The 21,495-nt window shown below is 41.0% G+C and overlaps 1 protein-coding gene across 14 annotated transcripts in view; it reads right to left on the reverse strand.

Moving 5' to 3' along the window:
• The window catches only part of TPK1 (thiamin pyrophosphokinase 1), a 559,100-nt gene that overhangs the window by 130,880 nt on the left and 406,725 nt on the right, over positions 1-21,495 (reverse strand). For all 14 annotated transcript variants that reach the window (XM_081534537.1, XM_081534527.1, XM_081534535.1 and 11 more), the window contains one exon: positions 21,291-21,437. In XM_081534537.1, the coding sequence (XP_081390663.1) occupies positions 21,291-21,437 (147 nt within the window). The remainder of the gene's footprint in view (positions 1-21,290; positions 21,438-21,495) is intronic.

The following is a 21,495-nucleotide window of genomic DNA, read 5'->3' on the forward strand; positions in this document are numbered from 1 at the left end:
CATAAAAAACAATATACATTTTGCAAAGCACAAACAAAAGGACAAATTATATTGGAATGGTTTCTTATGTGATAAATATGGAATCACAGGTGAAAATGGGATTTGAACCAACAAATCAAAATCAAACAATGAAACAATCTGACCAACGACAATGATATGCCAGGAAACATTTGATGAACTCCAACCTCTCCACTTGAAGCCAAACAGAAGCCAAACACAATAAAACAAAAAGCAGTTTTATATATAAGGCCCTATATGTTTTAATTTTCATGAACATCCTATGTAGTATCATCTCCAAGTTACAGATGAAGAAACTGAGGCTCAGGCAGTCCCCAAGAGCTAGTCAATACAACCTACAGTCAAGACCCTAAGCTCCCACTCAGAGCCAAGGCCCCCAGACAACGCATAAATCTGCACAGATTAACTGAGCTAGTAAACCACAGGATTATAGACATCACCTGGCTTCTTCAGATACTCAGTCAACTATTCTATAATTAACTGTGATATATGGTTTCCTTCTAACTCCCTTTCTAATGGTTCTGAATGTCTTCCTTTCTTGGAATATAACTTCTTTCCAAAAAAGTCTTGTTATAATAAACTCCTATTTTGGATATAAATGCAATTTTTCAGAAGAAAGGCATCGTGGATAAAAGGAATAAAGGATGAGATTTGTAGCATTAATTTATTTTTTTAATGTTGTACATCAACATTTTTATGCTAAGTAGTAAGTTAGAATTTGGTTCATAAAATTGTTTTAAATGAAGTGTGTGTTCAGGAGAGGGTGATTTTAGAGAATTATGTACTATTTGGCTTTAGAAATGAAATTCTTTATGGCAGCCTACTGGATGATATGCAGTATTAAGTGTTGCTGCTAATAATCTTGTGGCTATATTTAATACTATTCAAAACCATGTTATGCATGTGACTACAATGAATGGGTGCTTGTAAGGGCAGAAATCTTTCTATCTAAGTGAAGTCGCTCAGTCGTATCCGACTCTTTGTGACCTCATGGACCTGTAGCCTACCAGGCTCCTCCGTCCATGGGATTTTCCAGGCAAAAATACTGGAGTGGGTTGCCATTTCCTTCTCCAGGAGATCTTCTCCACCCAGGGATCGAACCCTGGTCTCCCGCATAGTAGACAGACGCTTTAACGTCTGAGCCACCAGGGAAGTCTCTATCTAAGATGTACGTTCAATGAACAGAATCTAAGATCTGCATACTGACTTGGGTCGATGGCCAATCTGCCTAGGCTTCTAGCACTGAAAAGAGCCTTAATTTGTTTTTCTCAGGAGAGCAGAATGAAGTAACGAGGAATACTTGAACCGTAAATGTGCAGGCAGAGCACCTGGGAACATCCCATCTCTACATCTACCTGGCTGTAAGCAAGACTTTCAGCTTCAGGGATCTCACCTGAGAAACAGGGAGAGAAGGAACGTCTTCAGCCTGGCACGTGCTGAGATTCAGTATTGGCCACCATCATCATTTCCATCATTACTAAAGAACCTGGCTGGCTACCTCTCGGTCGATGATTTCTGTTATTAACTCAAGGTGAAAAGTCCTATCGAAGAATACAGTGAGGCCCTGTCCCTACTAACAGGTAAGATAACGAGGTATGCGAGTATTTGTCGGAAGGAGTACGTTTTCAAATAGAACTCCAAGGACAGGCTCAGGGCTTCCATCAACTCTTAAAATATTTAAAACTTTCAGAGTGTGGAGAAGTGTACATTTTTCTGAACAGAAGGTTCAGACTTTTTCTCATATTCTCAAATGGACTCATAACCACCAAAAGCTATAAATCTCTGTCTAACATTGAAGGATTAAAATCTGAATTCACTAACAGGGCGGCAGAGGTGATCTTCAATTGCCTCTCCAACCTAGCTTCTTCCCCTTCATCCATCACCACTTCCTCCTCTTCTATCCCAGAAACATCAGGCTTTCTCCGGTTCGCCCAAATACGTGGCTTGGCTTCTCTAGCGTACACCTCTGCCCACGTCCTCCGTTCTCTGTCTTCTGACCTGTTACACATCTGTCTCCTTTTGAGACCATGCTCACACATGACCTTCTCCAGGAATCCTCCCTACCCCTGTCTATGGTACACTGCGTGCTGCTTCTCTAGGCTTGAGTAATAGTCTGTATGTATTTGTAATACTGCACATCTTTTATCTCATTGAAAAAAATGATCTAAACAGATTTAGTAAAGTTTTTTGACAGAAGCTTACTCATCATTAATCTAGCAAAACAACTGATACAAATAATGTGATGTGATGTGCTCAGTCATGTCTGACTCTTTGTGACACCATGTACTGTAGCCTGCCAGGCTCTTCTGTCCATGGAATTTTCCCAGCAAGAACACTGGAGTGGGTTGCCATTTCCTCTTCTGGGGGATCTTCCTGACCCAGGGATCGAACCCACGTCTCCTGCATTCACAAGTGGATTCTGAGCCACTTGGAAAGCCCACCTGATATAAATAAGTCCTTGTTAATATGCTGGTTGAATGAATACATAAAAAAAATTGTCCAAGTCTTTTAATTTTTCTGAATTCTGGCTCTGTTTCTGGAAATATTTTATAGTGTGAAATATGCTCAGAAAAAAATATTAAGCTCTATTCATAGCTTTTCAATTACTATTATCAAAATTTCAAAGAGGGCCCACTTCTTAATAGGCTAGCTTCACCCAGGAGAAAATAAATCCTTTTCCACTGTCCCTTGAGCAGCATCTCTGTATATTAAACTTGCCTGATAAAATAAGACCAGTGTTCCCTATTCTGTGCCTTTTACCTTGAGGGCTTCTGGTAGGAGTGAAATTGGCTTCCTATCTTCAGACAACTGGAAAGGCCAACGTGCATGCAATTAATCAATTCTGAGGCTCCTCTATCAATATGACTCTTTCCAAAAGAGAAAGGCTCGGGGTTCATTATCATTGTTATCTCAGCTATAATAGAATATTTTTCTTTCTTGATAAGGAAACTGATTAAGTCCATTCACTTCTATTTAAAACCTTATCTACACTCCATAAAAGTGGCAGTGAAGCCTGATTCTGTTAGAGAAGAAGTTGGCTTTACACGTTATACTTGCTTAATAAATTCACCTCTGAAAATTGCTCCTTCTACACCAAATGACATCATACTAAGCTCACGAATCATAAAGTCAGAAACAGAATTACAGAAGGGAGAGACCTAAAGGGCCAGTCGGACACGGACTTGGAACCTGGCTTGATTGTTAAATGGAAGACTAACCCTGGACAAGTCACTGCATCTTTCTATGACCGAGTTTGCTCCTTAAAATCAGGTCCTACTGTCTCCAACTCATAAGATGTTATAAGAGCAAAGTAGTTTTCTCATCAGAAAGTGCACAGAATAACCTGAGGAACATTTTCAAATATACATAAGCCACAGCTCAGAGAACTACCTAGTTGGAATTTCCAGTATGTTCCTTCAAAAAGCTATCAATACACATGGATAAATTACCATACAGAGGTGCATCCACACAATAGTGTTCTAAGTAGCCATGAATAAAAGAAAGAAGATGATCTCTATTACTGAATATAGAGCAGTCTCCAAAATTACCTTTCTTTCTGCAAGGATCTAGAATATTCTGAAAGAGGGTGGTGGTGATGAAGAGGGTAAAAATGAAAACAAGACATCTGATGATAACTTTTTATGAAGTTTTGACTAGTGTAATTACTTTAATAATTAAAAAAGAAAATCTTATAACTACAAATAAACTGTGACAACGGAGAAGGCAATGGCAACCCACTCCAGTACTCTTGCCTGGAGAATCCCATGAATGGAGGAGTCTGGTGGGCTACAGTCCATGGGGTCGCGAAGAGTCGGACACGACTGAGCGACTTCACTTTCACTTTTCACTTTCATGCACCGGAGAAGGAAATGGCAACCCACTCCAGTGTTCTTGCCTGGAGAATTCCAGGGATGGAGGAACCTGGTGGGCTGCTGTCTATGGGGTCGCACAGGGTCGGACACGACTGAAGCGACTTAGCAGCAGCAGCAGCAGCAGCAAACTGTGACAGGTGAACCTAAGAGTTAAATCTATAGCGTAACCACAGAAAGAACAATATTTATGATTTCAAATGACAAATTTTAGACACAATACTCTGGCTGGACTATAATTTAAAGACAATGGAAAGATCTGCAAAGAAATTTTAAATTTCCTTCAGTAGTTTACTATTTAGTGGTAGTTTAGGTATTATAATTTTTAAACTAGTACTATACACTATAGTGTAAAAGCATGTATAGTATACAAGCATGTTATTTCAAATCAGGAATTTTGAGGGCAGGCAAAAAGAAATAAAAATATAATAATGTGATAAGACATTTGCAATTTAATTTCAAATGGTCACCCTCCCCTCAAATACACCTATTCATAGATAAAGCATACAATGCTTAAAAATTTTAAAGTGATTGGGATGTGCTGCTTATTATACTATTCTTTCAAATTCTCTGCATATATGACAATTTTCACAATAAAAAGTTCACTGGGAAGAAACAAAAAGCTATGCACATGATTCCAGCACCAGCTCCTGAAAGCAGCACTCTCAGGGCATAGGAGAGACTTAAACTGGTTACTCTTCCTTCATGCTTTTGGGGCCTCCACAAGGTTCAATGCAATTCAGAGAAGAAGCGGGGATTCTGACAAGACAGCAGCTATGAAACAAAGGGTACAGGACTAGGTTGCAGAAAACTTCCTAGACTGTTGATGGATTTTCCACGCACTCAGAATGCTCTTCTATGCAGTTTCCTCATCTGAGAAACAGGAACAACGTACCTGTCTGCCAATTTAACAGGGCTGCTGAGAATCGAGTGAGATGATGATGAAGGTACTTTTTGTAAACTCTAAAAACTATTTTTGGTAATTTTCCAGCATTTCCAGTATAGGCGTTATTTCACAACTCATGCATGGCTCTCAAGAGTCTTCAGTGATGGTTTAATATTCAGCATGCCTTCGACATTCAGAGCATCCAACCTACTTAATATTGTATCAGCATTGTCTCCATCTGCATCAGAAGACAACAGGAAATCGGGGGCACCCCGGTGTTCCATTTTCTGTCAAAGGTTACCATTTTCACTCTTTCTCAGTCTATCGATTATCTTGGTTATGCTCTGCTTTGCTCATTTGCTTCCTTGACTCAGATATATTTTGAAAAATTTTATTGTTAAATTATAACATATGCATCAAAGTCAAATATTCTAATTCTGATGATGATAAAGTTATAAAGGACTAACAGGAGCTTTTAAAAGACTAATATATATGGAATAGTGGTTTTCAGGAAAAAAAATCCTCCCCCCAAAACCTTGCTGTCAGTCAGATTGGCTTGGAAGAGGTAAGACTCTTGGGCTACATGTGTGTGCATGTATAGTGTGGGAGAGTTGCTAAGTTGTGTCCAACTCTTTTCAACCCCATGGACTGCAGCCCGCCAGGCTCCTCTGTCCATGGGATTTCCCAGGCACGAACACTGGAGTGGGCTGCCATTTCCTCTTCCAGGGGATCTTCCTGACTCAGGAATCGGTTAGATGTGTTATATGTGTGTGTGTGTGTGTGTGTGTATGTATGTGAGTGAGGTACCTTACCCACTCCTTGTACCACAGCCATTCAAACTATGAATGCATAGTTTGAGTAAGTACCCTTGAATTCCAGCCCTCCTAGCTTAAGTTTACTTGGATAAATATTCCACTTTTTCTTCAATTTTGATTGCACTGGAACAAATAAGATCAAAACGCTCCCCAACTCAGGGGGAAAAAGAAATCTTAATTGGATGAGAAGTCATACAACTCGGCTGGAACTGTATGAAGCTCTCTATACAGAAGCTTTCACTGGTGCCAACGTTCTTCCCAGAGGCTCATTTCATTTCCCTGCTGGTAACACTCAAATCACTTCACAGTTCATTGATACTGCATTGGCAACCCTTTGTTTTCAATCAAAGGAAGACGCTGAAGCAATGCTCAATTGAACAAGTCTACATGACACAGTGTACTTGTGTCCTTGCCACAGAGGACTGGGGAGGGGGGGATAAAGGGAAATATGACACTCAGCATCCAATATTCCATGACTTTCCCCAGAATTGGATTAGGATAAATTATGATGACAGGGCTGAGACAAACGCTGATGCTATCTCTTCTATTGTTTCACCTGTACACAGCACTCTTTCGGATTGCATCGAGACCCCTAACCTGATTCTCTGTCACTCATGGTTGAAAACAAAGGGCCACTGTTCAAATAAGTTTTTAAACAGTTTCCATGGAGACTGAATTTTATATTTCCTCCCTTGCTGCTTTGGAATCACTAAGGGATCGCCATAGGTTTTTGCTGATGGGCATCTTTCTATAAATCTCCCTGAATGAAAGACTTCTTTAAGGTCAAAGAACTTGCATGTTGTGTGGGTGAGCGATGGGCATCAGGGTGGTCATTGCTCACCTTTAGCCTTGAAGCATCATTGTATTCAGGTTGCTTTAAAATCTACCACCCCTGCCACCATGCTCCTCATGTGTTTGCTCGAGAATTAGCACATCTGCACTTCCCTGGGTGCTCCAGTGGGTGAGAATCTGCCTACCAATGCAGGACACAGATTCAATCCAAGATCCCACATGCTGCAGAGCAACTAAGCCCATGAGCCACAACTATGAGGCCCATGATCTAGAGCTCACAGCTTGAGCTGCAACTACTGCGTCCACGTGCTGCAACCACTGAAGCCGACACACTTTAGCGCCTGTGCTCTGCAACAACAGACGCCGTCACAATGAGAAGTCTGCACACCGCTCTCAGGGGGTAGACCCCCACTTGTGCAATTAGAGAAAGCTCACACACAGCAACGAAGACCCAGCACAGCCAAAAGTAAGTAAGCAAATAAGTAATTTTTTAATAAAAATAAGAATAGAGAAGTGCAAACCACAGCCACTAAAAGAAGCTATTGCTCCCCAGGTGAACTTCCAGCAAACTAGGAAGAAAGCACATGCCCAGAAGGAAACAAGCAGATGAAGTCAGGGTCTCTGACTGCCAACCCGGGATGCCCAGGCACCCTGTATTGTCCAAGGGGTGGCACCAATGAACACTCTTGATGATGAGAATAGTACATGCTGCTGCTGCTGCTGCTAAGTCGCTTCAGTCGTGTCCGACTCTGTGCGACCCCATAGACGGCAGCCCACCAGGCTCCCCCATCCCTGGGATTCTCCAGGCAAGAACACTGGAGTGGGTTGCCATTTCCTTCTCCAATGCATGAAAATGAAAAGTGAAAGTGAAGTTGGTCAGTCGTGTCCGACTCTTCGAGACCCCATGGACTGCAGCCCACCAGGCCCCTCCGTCCATGGGGTTTTCCAGGCAAGAGCACTGGAGTGGGGTGCCATTGCCTTCTCCGGAATAGTACATAAGATCACCTGAAATTTCTATTTATTTGGACTTGCCGTGGCTGCCTGATGTGAAGAACTGACTCATTAGAAAAGATGCTGATCTTGGGAAAGATTGAAGGCAGCAGGAGAAGGGGACAACAGAGGATGAGATGGTTGGATGGAATCACCGACTCGATGGACATGAGCCTGAGTAGGCTCCGGGAGTTGGTGACAGACAGGGAGGCCTGGTGTGCTGCAGTCCATGGGGTCGCAAGAGAGTCGGACACGACTGAGCGACTGAACCACTGGATGAACTAAGTGTGGCTGTTGTTAGTTCACCTTTGATTAGAAACAGGCAACTCTGTGTTTTTTTCAGGTTTAGAAAATGAGAGAAGTTACAACCTAATAAATTTTGTTTTATGGATAAACTGCTCGAGGCCTATAGGAGAAAAAAATGATTTCAAAAAGTGAAGCAAGGAGTTCACATGAGGGAAGTTCAGAGGCTTGCTTGGAAATTCTGTGCAGGAGACACAGAATTTGAGTAGGGGTCACTTGAAAGAAGAAGGTGACTTTAATAGACAATATTTTGGGGCAGAGAAAGGAGTGATTGTGGTCAGTATGGAAAACAAGAGACAGGTCAGTTTCCCGAGGTCATGTAACACTAGAAGAAGATGGACCAGAAAGAGGGAGATGTCAAGGTCTGCCTCAGAGCTTCACACCGGTGCCCAGACCAAGGGGCCCATGGAAAGAAGGGCCTGTCGGGACTGTGGAGCTGGGCGTAGGCCACGAGGACCTTCTGCTTGCTTTGGAGGAGAATACGGATTTAGAACAGGTCACGACATACTTCACCAGCATTTAGTGAGACAATTAGGGCCCATACAAGTGTGACCCATCTTACAGAGGTGCAGCGTGGCAGCGGCACTCCAGGCTGTCCTGGAAAAGAAATAAAAACACAGTCCCCAAAACATTCCTGCTGTGGTTTTGAACCTGGAAAACGGGCTCACCAAAATAATTGTGTAGGCCATCATTAATTCCCAGTTAGTCAAAAAAAATCCAACTGCTTATGAGGGAACAATAAAAAAGGGCAAACAATAATAAAGAGAAATATATTTCTACCTGCTCTCCCATTTAATATTCAACCATAATAACTTGGCTTCTACCTACATTTTACCATGAAAACTGTACCTTATCAGTTGCCAAACTCATTATATATCATTTCTATTTTTTAATTCCTGACACCCTTGCTGATTACTCCCTGGTCTCTTAAAACTCTAAACCACCTTGGTCTCAGCGTCACTCTCTTTCAGTTCTGTGTCTTCTCCTTGAAGGTGCTCCGTAGAGCTCCACCATCTGCCACGGCTCTTTTCATTCTATACCTTCCTTCCAGGGTAAAGAGTCCAGTTCCAAGTTTTTAATTACCACATATATGTGATGATTCTTACGGTATTACCAGCAGGCCATGATATACATCTCCTGCAACCCTTTCAGGCAATTTTACTCCTTTCCAGGAAGAAAGACCAATCTCTTTATGTCCAAGATCAGCTGACCATCTTCCCATTTTTCCTGTTCTTCTCATATTCTCTCCTTCAAAGAAAGACAACACCCTAATCCTAGGCATTGCATTGACTCCATTCTCTGTGTTCCTGGGAAGACTTTAGAGTCCACATCCCAAGAAACCCTACCATCCTTTCTTCACGCCCATGCTTACTTAAGTTTACTTACTCATCATTTCCTTCGTGGATTTCTGTATTAGTTAAATGGCCTCCATTTCTACCCTAACCAATTTATCCTTCACATTGCTTCAAGAAAAAGAAATGCAAAAAAGCAAAATGGCTGTCTGAGGAGGCCTTACAAATAGCTGTGAAAAGAAGGGAAGAGAAAAGCAAAGGAGAAAAGGGAAGATAGTCCCATCTGAATGCCGAGTTCCAAAGAATAGCAAGGAGAGATAAGAAACCCTTCCTCAGCGATCAATGCAAAGAAATAGAGGAAAACAATAGAATGGGAAAGACGAGAGATCTCTTCAAGAAAATTAGAGATACCAAGGGAACATTTCATGCAAAGACGGGCTCAATAAGAGACAGAAATGGTATGGACCTAACAGAAGCAGAAGATATTAAGAAGAGGTGGCAAGAACACACAGAAGAACTGTACAAAAAAGATCTTCACGACCCAGATAATCATGATGGTGTGATCACTCATCTAGAGCCAGACATCCTGGAATGTGAAGTCAAGTGGGCCTTAGAAAGCATCACTACGAACAAAGCTGGTGGAGGTGATGGAATTCCAGTTGAGCTATTTAAAATCCTGAAAGCTGATGCTGTGAAAGTTCTGCACTCAATATGCCAGCAAATCTGGAACACTCAGCAGTGGCTACAGGAATGGAAAAGGTCAGTTTTCATTCCAATCCCAAAGAAAAGCAATGCCAAAGAATGCTCAAACTGCCACACAATTGCACTCATCTCACACGCTAGTAAAGTAATGCTCAAAATTCTGCAAGCCAGGCTTCAGCAATACGTGAACCGTGAAATTCCAGATGTTCAAGCTGGTTTTAGAAAAGGCAGAGGAACCAGAGATCAAATTGCCAACATCTGCTGGATCATCGAAAAAGCAAGAGAGTTCCAGAAAAACATCTATTTCTGCTTTATTAACTACGCCAAAGCCTTTGACTGCGTGGATCAAAATAAACTGTGGAAAATTCTGAAAGAGATGGGAATACCAGACCACCTGACCTGCCTCTTGAGAAACTTGTATGCAGGTCAGGAAACAACTGTTAGAACTAGACATGGAACAACAGACTTGTTCCAAATAGGAAAAGGAATACATCAAGGCTGTGTATTGTCACCCTGCTTATTTAACTTATAAGCAGAATACATCATGAGAAATGCCCAGCTGGATGAAGCACAAGCTGGAATCAAGATTGCTGGCAGAAATAGCAATAACCTCAGATATGCAGATGACACCACCCTTATGGCAGAAAGTGAAGAACTAAAGAGCTTCTTGATGAAAGTGAAAGAGGAGAGTGAAAAAGATGGCTTAAAGCTCAACATTCAGAAAACTAAGATCATGGCATCCGGTCCCGTCACTTCATGGCAAGTAGATGGGGAAACAGCAGAAACAGTGGCTGACTTTTCTGGGCTCCAAAATCACTGCAGATGGTGATTGCAGCCATGAAATTAAAAGATGCTCACTCCTTGGAAGGAAAGTTATGACCAACCTAGACAGCATATTGAAAAGCAGAGACATTACTTTCCCAACAAAGGTCCATCTAGTCAAGGCGATGGTTTTTCCAGTAGTCATGTATGGATGTGAGAGTTGGACTATAAAGAAAGCTGAGCACCAAAGAATTGATGCTTTTGAACTGTGGTGTTGGAGAAGACTCTTGAGAGTCCCTTGGACTGCAAGGAGATGCAACCAGTTCATCCTAAAGGAAATCAGTCCTGAATATTCACTGGAATGGCTGATGTTGAAGCTGAAACTCCAATACTTTGGCCACCTGACACAAAGAGCTGACTCATTTGAAAAGACCCTGATGCTGGGAAAGATTTAAGGCAGGAGGAGAAGGGGACGACAGAGGATGAGATGGTTGGATGGCATCACCAACTCAATGGACATAAGTTTGGATGGACTCTGGGAGTTGGTGATGGGAGGCCTGGCATGCTGTGGTTCATTGGGTCGCAAAGAGTCGGACACAACTGAGCAACTGAACTGAACTGAACTTGCTACCAAACTATCTAAAATGTTAACCTAATGCTATTTCCCTGATAAAAATGCTGAATACTTGAACTTGGCCCTCAGTATAAAGACCATCTTCCTGAGAATGTAAACAGGCCCCTCATGACCTAGAACCTTAATTCTAGCTGCATCTCTTATGGCTCCCCAAGATCCAGCATTTTAGAGTTCCCACAAAGGTGGCAAGTTCTCTAAGGCTCCTTTGCCTTTTAACATTAAAAGTCACTCATTCATTCATTATCTGGCTTTGCCCGATCTTAGGTGCAGCATGGAGAATCTTTGATCTTAGTTGCAGCATGTGAAATCTCAGTTGCCACATATGAGATCTAGCTCCCTGACTAGGGATGGAACCTGGGCCCCCTACATTGAGAGCGTGGAGTCTTAGCCATTGCACCACCAGGGAAGTTCCACATTAAATGTCTTCACTCCTTTCTTTGCCTGACTGCTCATTAGCTAGGATCTCCCTGAGACACTGCAAATTCTCACCATAAGCCCTGGGACCAATGTGGGTTAAATGTTTTTTCCATGCTGTCCTCATAGCACCCAGTGTTTCCTCATAACAAGTGTAAATTTTGCTATTTATTCTCCCATCCTTTCCTCTGAAGTCTACATAGCAGAACAGAAGCAGTGCCTTTTAGTTCTGCAGACGCACTGCCCACCGCTGTGTAATATCACATCATTGGTACATAAAGAATGTTTTTTGTTGAAGCATTCTATGCCGTACATTAGGCTTCCCTGGTAGCTCAGCTGGTAAAGAATGTGCCTGCAATGCAGGAGACATCAGTTCGATTCCCGGATCTGGAAGATCCCCTGGAGAAGGGATAGGCTACCCACTCCAGTATTGATGGGCTTCCCTGGTGGCTCTGATGGTAAAGAATCCACCTGCAATGTGGGAGGCCTGGGTTGGATCCCTGAGTCGGGAAGACCCCTGGAGGAGGGCATGGCAACTCACTCCAGCATTCCGGCCTGGAGAATTCCATGGACAGAGGAGCCTGGTGGGCTACAGTCATGGGGCCACAGGGTCGGACACGACTGAGCAACTAAGTACAGCACATGATGTACATCAACAAAAACAGAATCAGCAGAACAGAAAAGAAGCCTACAAAAGAAACACTTTGTGAGTGTGTGGTGTCACTTCTTAAAGAAAGCTATTTCATTAAACATGGGTAAATTCACAGAGGGAAAGTTCCTACAGAGATCTAAAGGGGACATTCGGGTGCTCACAAAATAAGAGTTTGCACGGCTCTAAAATTTTGTTGTCTTACTGCAAATTAAAATATAATGTTTGCAAATATGTTCATCTGTATTTGCAAAGCACAAATAGACACAGATGCAGAGAACAGACGTATGGATATTGGGGGTTGCGGAAAAGGAGGATGAACTTGGGAGACTGGGATTGACATCTATACACTATTGATCCTATGTATAAAATACATAACTAATGAGAACTTGCTGTATAGCACAGGGAACTCTACTCAATGCTCTGTGGTAACCTAAACAGAAAGAAAATCCAAAAAAGAGGAGATACGTGTATACAGTATAGCTGATTCACTTTGCTGTACAGCAGAAACTGATACAACATTGCAAAGCAGCTATACTCCAATAAAAATTTTAAAAAAGGATGTAGTTAAAAAAATCATATTAGTTAGCACACTGTTCAACAACAAGAGAGGTTTTTATGGTTTTTAAGTGGCATGTAGTGGAGGAGGAGGAAAAGCACGCAGACAGGGAGAGGGGAGGGGGCGTGTGGAAACATTTTGCCAGAAAGCTGGGCAAGGTCTGAAGCAAGGGAAGGAAGGGGTGCTTAGGGCAGCTGTGTGTCTGGGTGCAGTCCCTGTGGGAAAGAATCTGCTGCCCTGGCGTATGGAGCAGACAAGCCAAAGAAACAGCGCGAGCAAAGCAATGAGACGTTTTGAAGAGTGCCGTGCCTAGGTCAGACACTGAGCGGCAGGACTTCCCGGAGAAGGAAGCTCAGCCGGGCGCCGGACGGAGGAAGGAAGCGGGCTAGCGGTTTCCCTGGTGGAAGAAGAAAGGGAGACTGGGCGAGCTGCGTGTGACAGGCCATTCACAGACATGAAATGCCCTAGTGGTCCTTTGTTAGATATCGCTGCGTGAGATCTACTTCATTCGCAGCATAAATTTCCTCTCAAAGAAACGCTATGCATAACTCCGGGCAAATCATTTTACCTGTAAGTCCCTGCCACCGCTCATCCATAAAATGACCTCTAAGGCTTCATACTGTTTACGCTAATATTGAATGGCTGTATGCTTCAGGATAAATTATACAAAAGATTCTAAGATGCCACGCCACAACAAAAATTGAGAAGATAAAGGAGGAGAATGAAATAATAATTTTAAAGAAAGGAATTATAAGTGGATAATAAATAAGGAGAAGATTATCAGTGCTGTCTATAGGGTCTATTCATTCTGAGAATCACTTCTCTGAGTTATCACTGATGAGAAGGGGCTGGATGTGTGGACAGACAGACCCAAACCCTCAGCTCTCTGCAGAAACCATCATGCATACCAAATTTACATCATGAATATCCAGCTTTTCTCTATCAGACTATTAACATCTTTCTATCATATTCATTATCAATATTACAAATGTATATGGAGAAGGTGTCAGGACTTTATACAGTAAATAACAGATTCAGTGAGATGGAAAAAAAACAAGCAGTACGAAACATGACTATGATCATGAGGAATTAATATTTACAACATATTTGGAAGTTTGTTCAACTGAGTTAAAACCCGACAGCATCCATTCTGTAACCATTCTCTTGTATATCAGATACTGGAAGCCTGAATAGGAATCACCAAACGAGGTTTAGGATAATGCAAAAGGCATGCCTTATTAACTCTCGGACATCTCATTTCTTGGTCATAAATCCTATTAACTTGTATTACCAACTGCCATAAAACTTGGAGATAAAAGATAATTTATGCTCAGTGTACAGAAGCTAATGTTTCTGGACTTCTGAGAAGCACAGGACCAGAAAATGAGAAGTTGTGTATGTGAAGTCAGCAGCCATTCACACTGCATGGTGATTGTGACAAAAACGCTCTCAGCATCTGGCTGTCTTCATGAGGAACACAGCCTAACCCGTCACTGACATCAGTGAGGTTTCATGGCTAAAATGTCTCTCGCCAATTTCATAAAATCTGCTCATAAAAGGGCATGATGTCTTGTTAACAACACATTTTTTTTCGAAGTAAAAGAGGGATGCTTGCTCCTCAGGGAGGAGCTATTAGGCAGTCAATTTTCAATTTGCTACTTTAAAATGGCAGTTTGAACATCTCTTGAAGCAAGCGCTACCTACTGTGGTTTTCATTCATAATGACATCTGACCCCACAGCAAGTGCAACACGCCAAAATACTACCAAAAAGACATTATCTACTAAAAGTCAACCTGCTGAAAACTTCCGGTCTTCCAAATTTATATAGACCTGGAACTACACTATTGTCTCCTTGTTTTAAAATCCAATTTATAATAAACAAAAACAAGTCAGAGGAAGGGGGCTGAAAAGAGAATTAGATGAAAGATTTTAGGCTGCAACAATCTATGCAAATTTAAGTGAATGCACTCAAGACATACAGGCCAGTGACAAAGAACTAATATACCTTTAATGAATGAAGGATGATGGTTTATTTATACAGCAGTCTCACCAAACTCCTGTATGTAGACTCTCCGAAAGAAACGCAGAACATTACAGTAACACTAAGATGACTTGAGGGTAGGGAGGCTTTTTCCAAAAAATCAGGAGAAGCACATTTTAGTTCCACGGTCCAGGGGTATCCCAGGCACTTTAACCATCACGGAGCAGACATAGCACTAAAACATTTTTATCAGCTGAAGGCCACATCTCATTCCTCCTGCTATTATCTTCAATTTCAGACAACTAAGAATCATAGAACCAATTCTAGAAGATCTATGCTGTCCTCAAGATCTATGCTGTCCTCAAGATCTAGAAGATGCTGTCCTCAAAAACAACACTCATATGGTAATTAATATTTATACTGAATTTTTAGTTCAGTTCAGTTGCTCAGTCGTGTCCTACTCTTTGCGACCCTATCAACTGCAGCATACCAGGCCTCCCTGTCCATCACCAACTCCCAGAGTTTACTAAAACTCATGTCCACTGAGTCGGTGATGCCATCCAAACATCTCATCCTCTGTTGTCCCGTTCTCCTGCCTTCCATCTTTCCCAGCATCAGGGTCTTCTCAAATAAGTCAGTTCTTCTCATTCAGGTGGCCAAAGTATTGGAGTTTCAGCTTCAGCATTAGTCCTTCCAATGAATATTCAGGACTGATTTCCTTTAGGATGAACTGGTCGGACCTCCTTGCAGTTCAAGGGACTCTCAAGAGTCTTCTCCAACACCACAGTTCAAAAGCATCAGTTCTTTGGCGCTCAGCTTTCTTAATAGTCCAACTCTCACATCCATACATGACTATTGGAAAAACCATAGCCTTGACTAGATGGACCTTTGTTGGGAAAGTAATGTCTCTGAATTTTAAAATGCTGTCTAGGTTGGTCAAAACTTTCCTTCCAAGGAGTAAGCATCTTTTAATTTCAAAAACAATACTAAAATGATAATTAATTAACATTTATACTGAATTTTAGCACCTTTTTATGTATTTTAGTGGTTTGATGATAATCTCATTTAATCTGCTTAAATGAACAAAGATTTTTTTTGGAGGTAGATTTTGTTATAATTGAGGAAAACACATAGTATTATCTTTGTTTACTTTCAAGGTGTAGCCACAAGGTAGGATATACCCTTCAAGTGCAACCAAGGTTAATCTTTTTTGAAAAGAATGTTGTAGAGAACATACACACACACACACACATATACAATAGATAATGCCTAGTCTGTAGACTGTGACTTGTTTAAAGAGTGTCATTTCCATCTTAGCCCATTAATCCCATGAAGGAGGAAATGTAGTGGAGTGGAACAACTGTTGAGTCAAAACACTGCTGTGTGACCGTATGACTTGTCCTGCTTTCCTCCTCCCAGGATTGTTATGAAGCTCAAATAGATGCTTCTTATAAAAGTCCCCAAATTATCTCCTGTCTCAAGATCAAGTGTCTGATGACTTTCAATTTAAAAGTACATTTAAAACACTTTGAAACTATTCTTTGTCACTAAGGCATACCAGATTGATTTCTTCAGTCTAGTTCCAAAATATCTGCAAATGGTTTATGTTTATGGTGTGCCCATCCTGACTATGATTACAATAAGCCCTATCAACCAGGTACAGCATCCCACAGACATCCATCCTCAATATGCACACTACCGAATACAGACGTGAGCTTTACCACATATGCAATGTACAACATGGAGATATGTGAAAACACATATTACACAGTCATTTTAGCTCCAATGGTACATAACCCATTTCTGGGATGTAGGTTGTATTTCTACAATAATTTTAATATAGCTTTTAATAGATTTTTGGTGTTAATCACATTTCATAAGTATATCATTAAGACTGCTTAAAAATATGGTAGAGTGTGTACGACTGATTGGTATCTTAAGCCCTCAAACACACTCATTTGGGGTTTTGCAGTTGTCCTGGAAGCTGACTGATGACTCTGTCATACAGAGTGAAGTAAGTCAGAAAAACACGTAAGGTATATTAATGCATATGGGTGGAATCTGAAAAAGTGGTACAGATAATATTATTTACAAAACAGCAACAGAGACAGGCATAGAGGGAAAACAAGTATGGATACGAAGGAGGGATGGTGGGGAGGGGTGGGATGAATTGGGAGACTGGGATTGACATATATACATTATTGATGCCATTTATAAAATAGGTAACTAATGAGAACCTACTGCACAGCACAGGGAACTCTGCTCAGTGCTCTGCTGCTGCTAAGTTGTGTCTGACTTTTTGCGACCCCGTGGACTGTAGCCCGCCCGGCTCCTCTGTCCATGGGATTCTCCAGGCAACAGGACTGGAGGGGGCTGCCATGCCCTCCTCACTCAGTGCTCTATGGTGACTAAATGGGAAGGGAATCCAAAACTGGGGGATATGTATATCTGTATAGCTGTACAGTAGAAACACAACACTGTAAAGCAACTGTACTCCAATACAAAATGCAAGTGACTGAGAAGCAGGGACCCACGATGTGTCTCTGGTTGGCCTTGCTAAGCCCCAGACCAAAGTCTGCGCTAAACATTCTCACCGCTCCATATGATGGAGGGTATGGTCTTGCATGAGCTTTCTGCTTCACACTATGCAATCATTACTCACTTAGGATAAGGTAGTTTTCTAGCTGTTTCAATATAATAAAAACCAACAGACCAGAAAGAGATTCTAGAGGGCCTGGTGGCTTAGACAGTAAAGAATCTGCCTTCAGTGTGGGAGACCCAGGTTCTATCCCTGGATGGGAAAGATCCCCTGGAGAAAGGAATGGCAACCCACTCCAGTAATCTTGCCTGGAGAATTCCATGGACAGAGGAGCCTGGAGGGCTACAGTCCACAGACTCACAAAGACTAAGTGACTGACACACTCATAGTATGTGCAGGCATGCTCATCATGATCACTGTGGGGAACTGCAGATTCTCTTCTTTAATAATTAAACTTGGACACATATTACAAATGAAAAGAAATGATGATTACAACACTATACATTTTCTGTGGATCATGATCCCAGACTTTCTCTGCCAACATCAGCTTCTGGTCCTCTGACAGAGACAATGTCCTGTGCTCAGTCCTCTTTCTGACCCATGGCCTTCCCCTCTTAGACCACCTCACACTGGGCTGGGGCAGTGTAACTGTGTCCCCGCCAAAGGCGACACAAGCCACTGCCAGGCCTGGCCTTTAAAAACATGTGGTACCTGGTGGTCCAGGGGTTGAGACTTTGCACTTCCAAAGCAAGGGGCGTGGGTTCGATCCCTGGTTGGGGAAGTAAGATTACACATGCCACACAGCCAGAAAATAAATACATTTATAAAAATTTTAAAGAAGAAAACGTGCAGTGCCACTCCTTATAGTTATCTTTTTTTCCCCTGCTGCCTCCATGTGTCCCAGTTGGCTCAGATAGGAAGTGGACCATACAGACCATAGTAGATTCTCCATGAATGAGAAAAAAAAAAGTTAAGCTTAATCTCAGTTAAGCCTTTGAGATTTGGGAGTTAATTATCACTGCAACATACCCAGGGTAGATTAGTGCCCTGGCCAATTGACAACAACAAAAAGCTAGAAAAAAATAAATAAAGGGAATCTTTCAAAATGTATCAAACATCTCCTCTCCTCCCCTAAAGAATACTCAAAACTCAAAAACTAGGTTTTAATTGAAAAGGAACACCAAATCTAACTTTCACCTTCCAAGCTTTTTTTTTTTTTTTAACCGAATCATGAACTTGCACTTCACTTTCTTCAGCCTCTGAGTGTGTGGAAGGTCATCAGGAAAGTGAGCTTGAGCAAGGTAGGAGTGTAAAAGGAGACTGCACTGCTTAACCAGAGGCTCACGGAGCAAAGATGAATAGAAACAACACTCCCATGGGAATGCTAGGAAAACTGCCAACCAAATTCTGGATGAGAAGAGGAACAAGTCTTCCTGGGGCATCTGTAATCAGAAGTCAAACTCCCAGCAGAATTAGCTTCAAAATATATACCACCTGGATGGTCCCCCAAAAATCTCAAACAAAAGCTCTTAAGTTTCTAGGGTCTATAAATAACCAGGCTAGAGGTCCACTCAAGAGTCTCCTTGGACTCACTTTTAACTCCTATTTCAAGAAATTCCCAAGGGTAAAGTTCCCAGAAATACGAGGTCACAGAGAAAAATCACAAGATACAAAAAAAAATCAAGGTTACAAAATATATACAATAATTACATTTTAAGAGTTTTTAAAATGTGAGTAAGGGGAAAGTATGTAAGAGAGATGATTTACGACAGGAGTTTAAAAGGCTTTGCTACTAAAAGGATAAGTTCAGTAGCAAAATAGAACAGCTAAAGCAGAAGAGTGAAGTGGTTTGCAGAGGTGATGAGGAACTTCAGAATGCAGCCCAGAGAAACTAAGAAAATACGAAGGAGAAGTTTTGAGATATATGTGATGCAATTAGAGGATCATATGTATATAAATATGTGTGTGTGTGTGTGTATATATATATATATATACACATACATACACACACTCAATTGGAGTTGCAGAAGAAGAAAGAAAGAGAATGTGATGGGACAATACTTGAAAACATAATGGCTGTGAGTTTTCCAAACTGAGGACAGACAGCAATCTATAGACAGAGAATTAATTCTAAGAAATCCCAAGCTGAATACATTTTAGGAAGTCCATATTTATACAACAAAGGTACAGAACACCACAGACAATGAAAAGATCTTGAGAGTAGAAGTCATTTTTAGACATGACTTTTGCCATCAGTTAATGTTCCAATTTTACTTTTCAAAAATTATCCTATGATATCTAGTTACTTCTTAGCCAGAGTATTTATACAGAAACAAGTTACAGATGACTATTTTAGTGTTCATATAATCATATAAATAAAATCATAACAAAACAACAAAGCTCAATGCTTCACAACTGTAGAGAGTTTCACACTTCAGAAAGTGTTGGGAAATTCTAAGTATTTAACAAACACCTAAACAGAAATCTAAGAAGCATATCTGTGCATGTCAGACTGCTAACTGATCTATCCCAATGACTTTGCCGTAGCTTATGGCAAAAAAAATCACACTCTAGTATATATCATTCAAGGTTTTTCACAGTCAGGATCTAAATGAGTCTTCTGGATCTCAGAGTCTTCTGAGTCGGATATTTCAATATTTTCCATATGGCTGCTCAGTATTACCTGTAGATCCCACAACATGCCCTGCAGCTCTGTCTTTCTTTAGTGGCTCCTTCTAACTGGAATGACTTTCCCATCATTTCCCATAACAGAGATCTATTCATCCTTCCAGGGTCTGTTGAAACATAAGCTCAACATAATGCATGTTCCATGAAAGCAAGGGTTTTGCTACTGCTGGCTGCTATATGCTCGGAAAAGTACCTGACACACAGCAGGTACTCAATAAATATTTGTTGAGTTAATTGATTGAATAAAATGTGAATGCCTCTGTAAGCATTTCCTTACCACACCCATGACCAGATTATATAATCTTTCATCATCTTTATGTTCTAAACTTTTGATCTTGCTTTATTTTTGTGTTTAACAAATGTCTCCTTCACTGGACATGTACTACAGATCTTTAGAACTACAGTTCTAAAGAACCTGTTACTATTGCTGTTTAATCTTCAATTACCCAGCAGTGTAACAGGTAGGCAGCACGCACTCCATAACTGTTTGCTGACCAAATAAATGGACAGTATGAAGTTTGAAAACTGAATTCTTTGGCTTCCTTTTCACATCTCACAGAAAGTGTTCCAGAAAGCAACAAAGCCAGGCAGTGCAAAGAAAAAAAAAAAAAACAACGCTCAAGTGGCTGAACAATGGTGAGCATGCATTAAAACTTGCCATATTAACCAAACAACAATTTTTAGGTAATGACAAGCTACAGATGGCGAACAGCAGACGGAGTGAAAGCAAAGCTATATGTAGTACATTACAATGGAGGCAAAAAAGAAAAAACAAAACAACTGTCCACTGTTTTTAAGAAATGTTACCAAGCTATCATGTTTCAAACTGAAATACACCCATCAACCTCATAAAATATGTTTATATAATAAGAATTCTATTCTAAGCACTACATTGATAGAAAATTTCCTTGCTGTTTATCATGGGAAATGAATGACATCATCATGAAGGTGAAATTAACAAGGAAGCAACTTATGAACAGTAAAAGTTAAAGACTTTAAGTATTTCACAAAATCAAATACAGTTTCCAATTATGACAACACCGAAAATATTCGAGAATTCCATTTGAAATATTGCCAAGCTTTGTGCTTCCTGTGCTGAGATTTTTCTCAGCACTCATTCAGCTGCTCAAAATGCAAAAATGCTAAATTCAATTCTTAATCAATTTAATTAAAAACCTTAGTGTCTTTCTTTGGTTTTCTTTTTCTAAGTACAACAAAATGAAAGTTTTGCAGCTTCTCTTCCACCTATTTCCCCTTCAGTGACCGGAGGCAGTCAAACTTGTCAACTTCGCTCAGTTGAAACACATAAACTGGGCAGATGTTTTCACCTTATCTACAAAAATCTTACAGGTTTTGTAGAAGCAAAGTGCGGACACTGTATTTAATCCTCACTTACCGGTTGGAGCAGGTAGATGAGAGATTCCTCTTGGATTATTATAACTGGCCAAGAAGTTATTCGAGGCGCTTGGAACAAAGTGCTCACAGACGCCATGATCTGGTCAAAACGTCCAGCAAGTCCTCCCAAGGTCACAATCAGATCTACCTATGAAACCACAGGAAAATCAGCAGTCACATATTTAAGGGATTTAAAATTATTAAAT

Source organism: Giraffa tippelskirchi, chromosome 10, assembly GCF_054371585.1.
Source record: "Giraffa tippelskirchi isolate mGirTip1 chromosome 10, T2T-mGirTip1v1.2.pri, whole genome shotgun sequence".
NCBI classification, from domain to species: domain Eukaryota; kingdom Metazoa; phylum Chordata; class Mammalia; order Artiodactyla; family Giraffidae; genus Giraffa; species Giraffa tippelskirchi.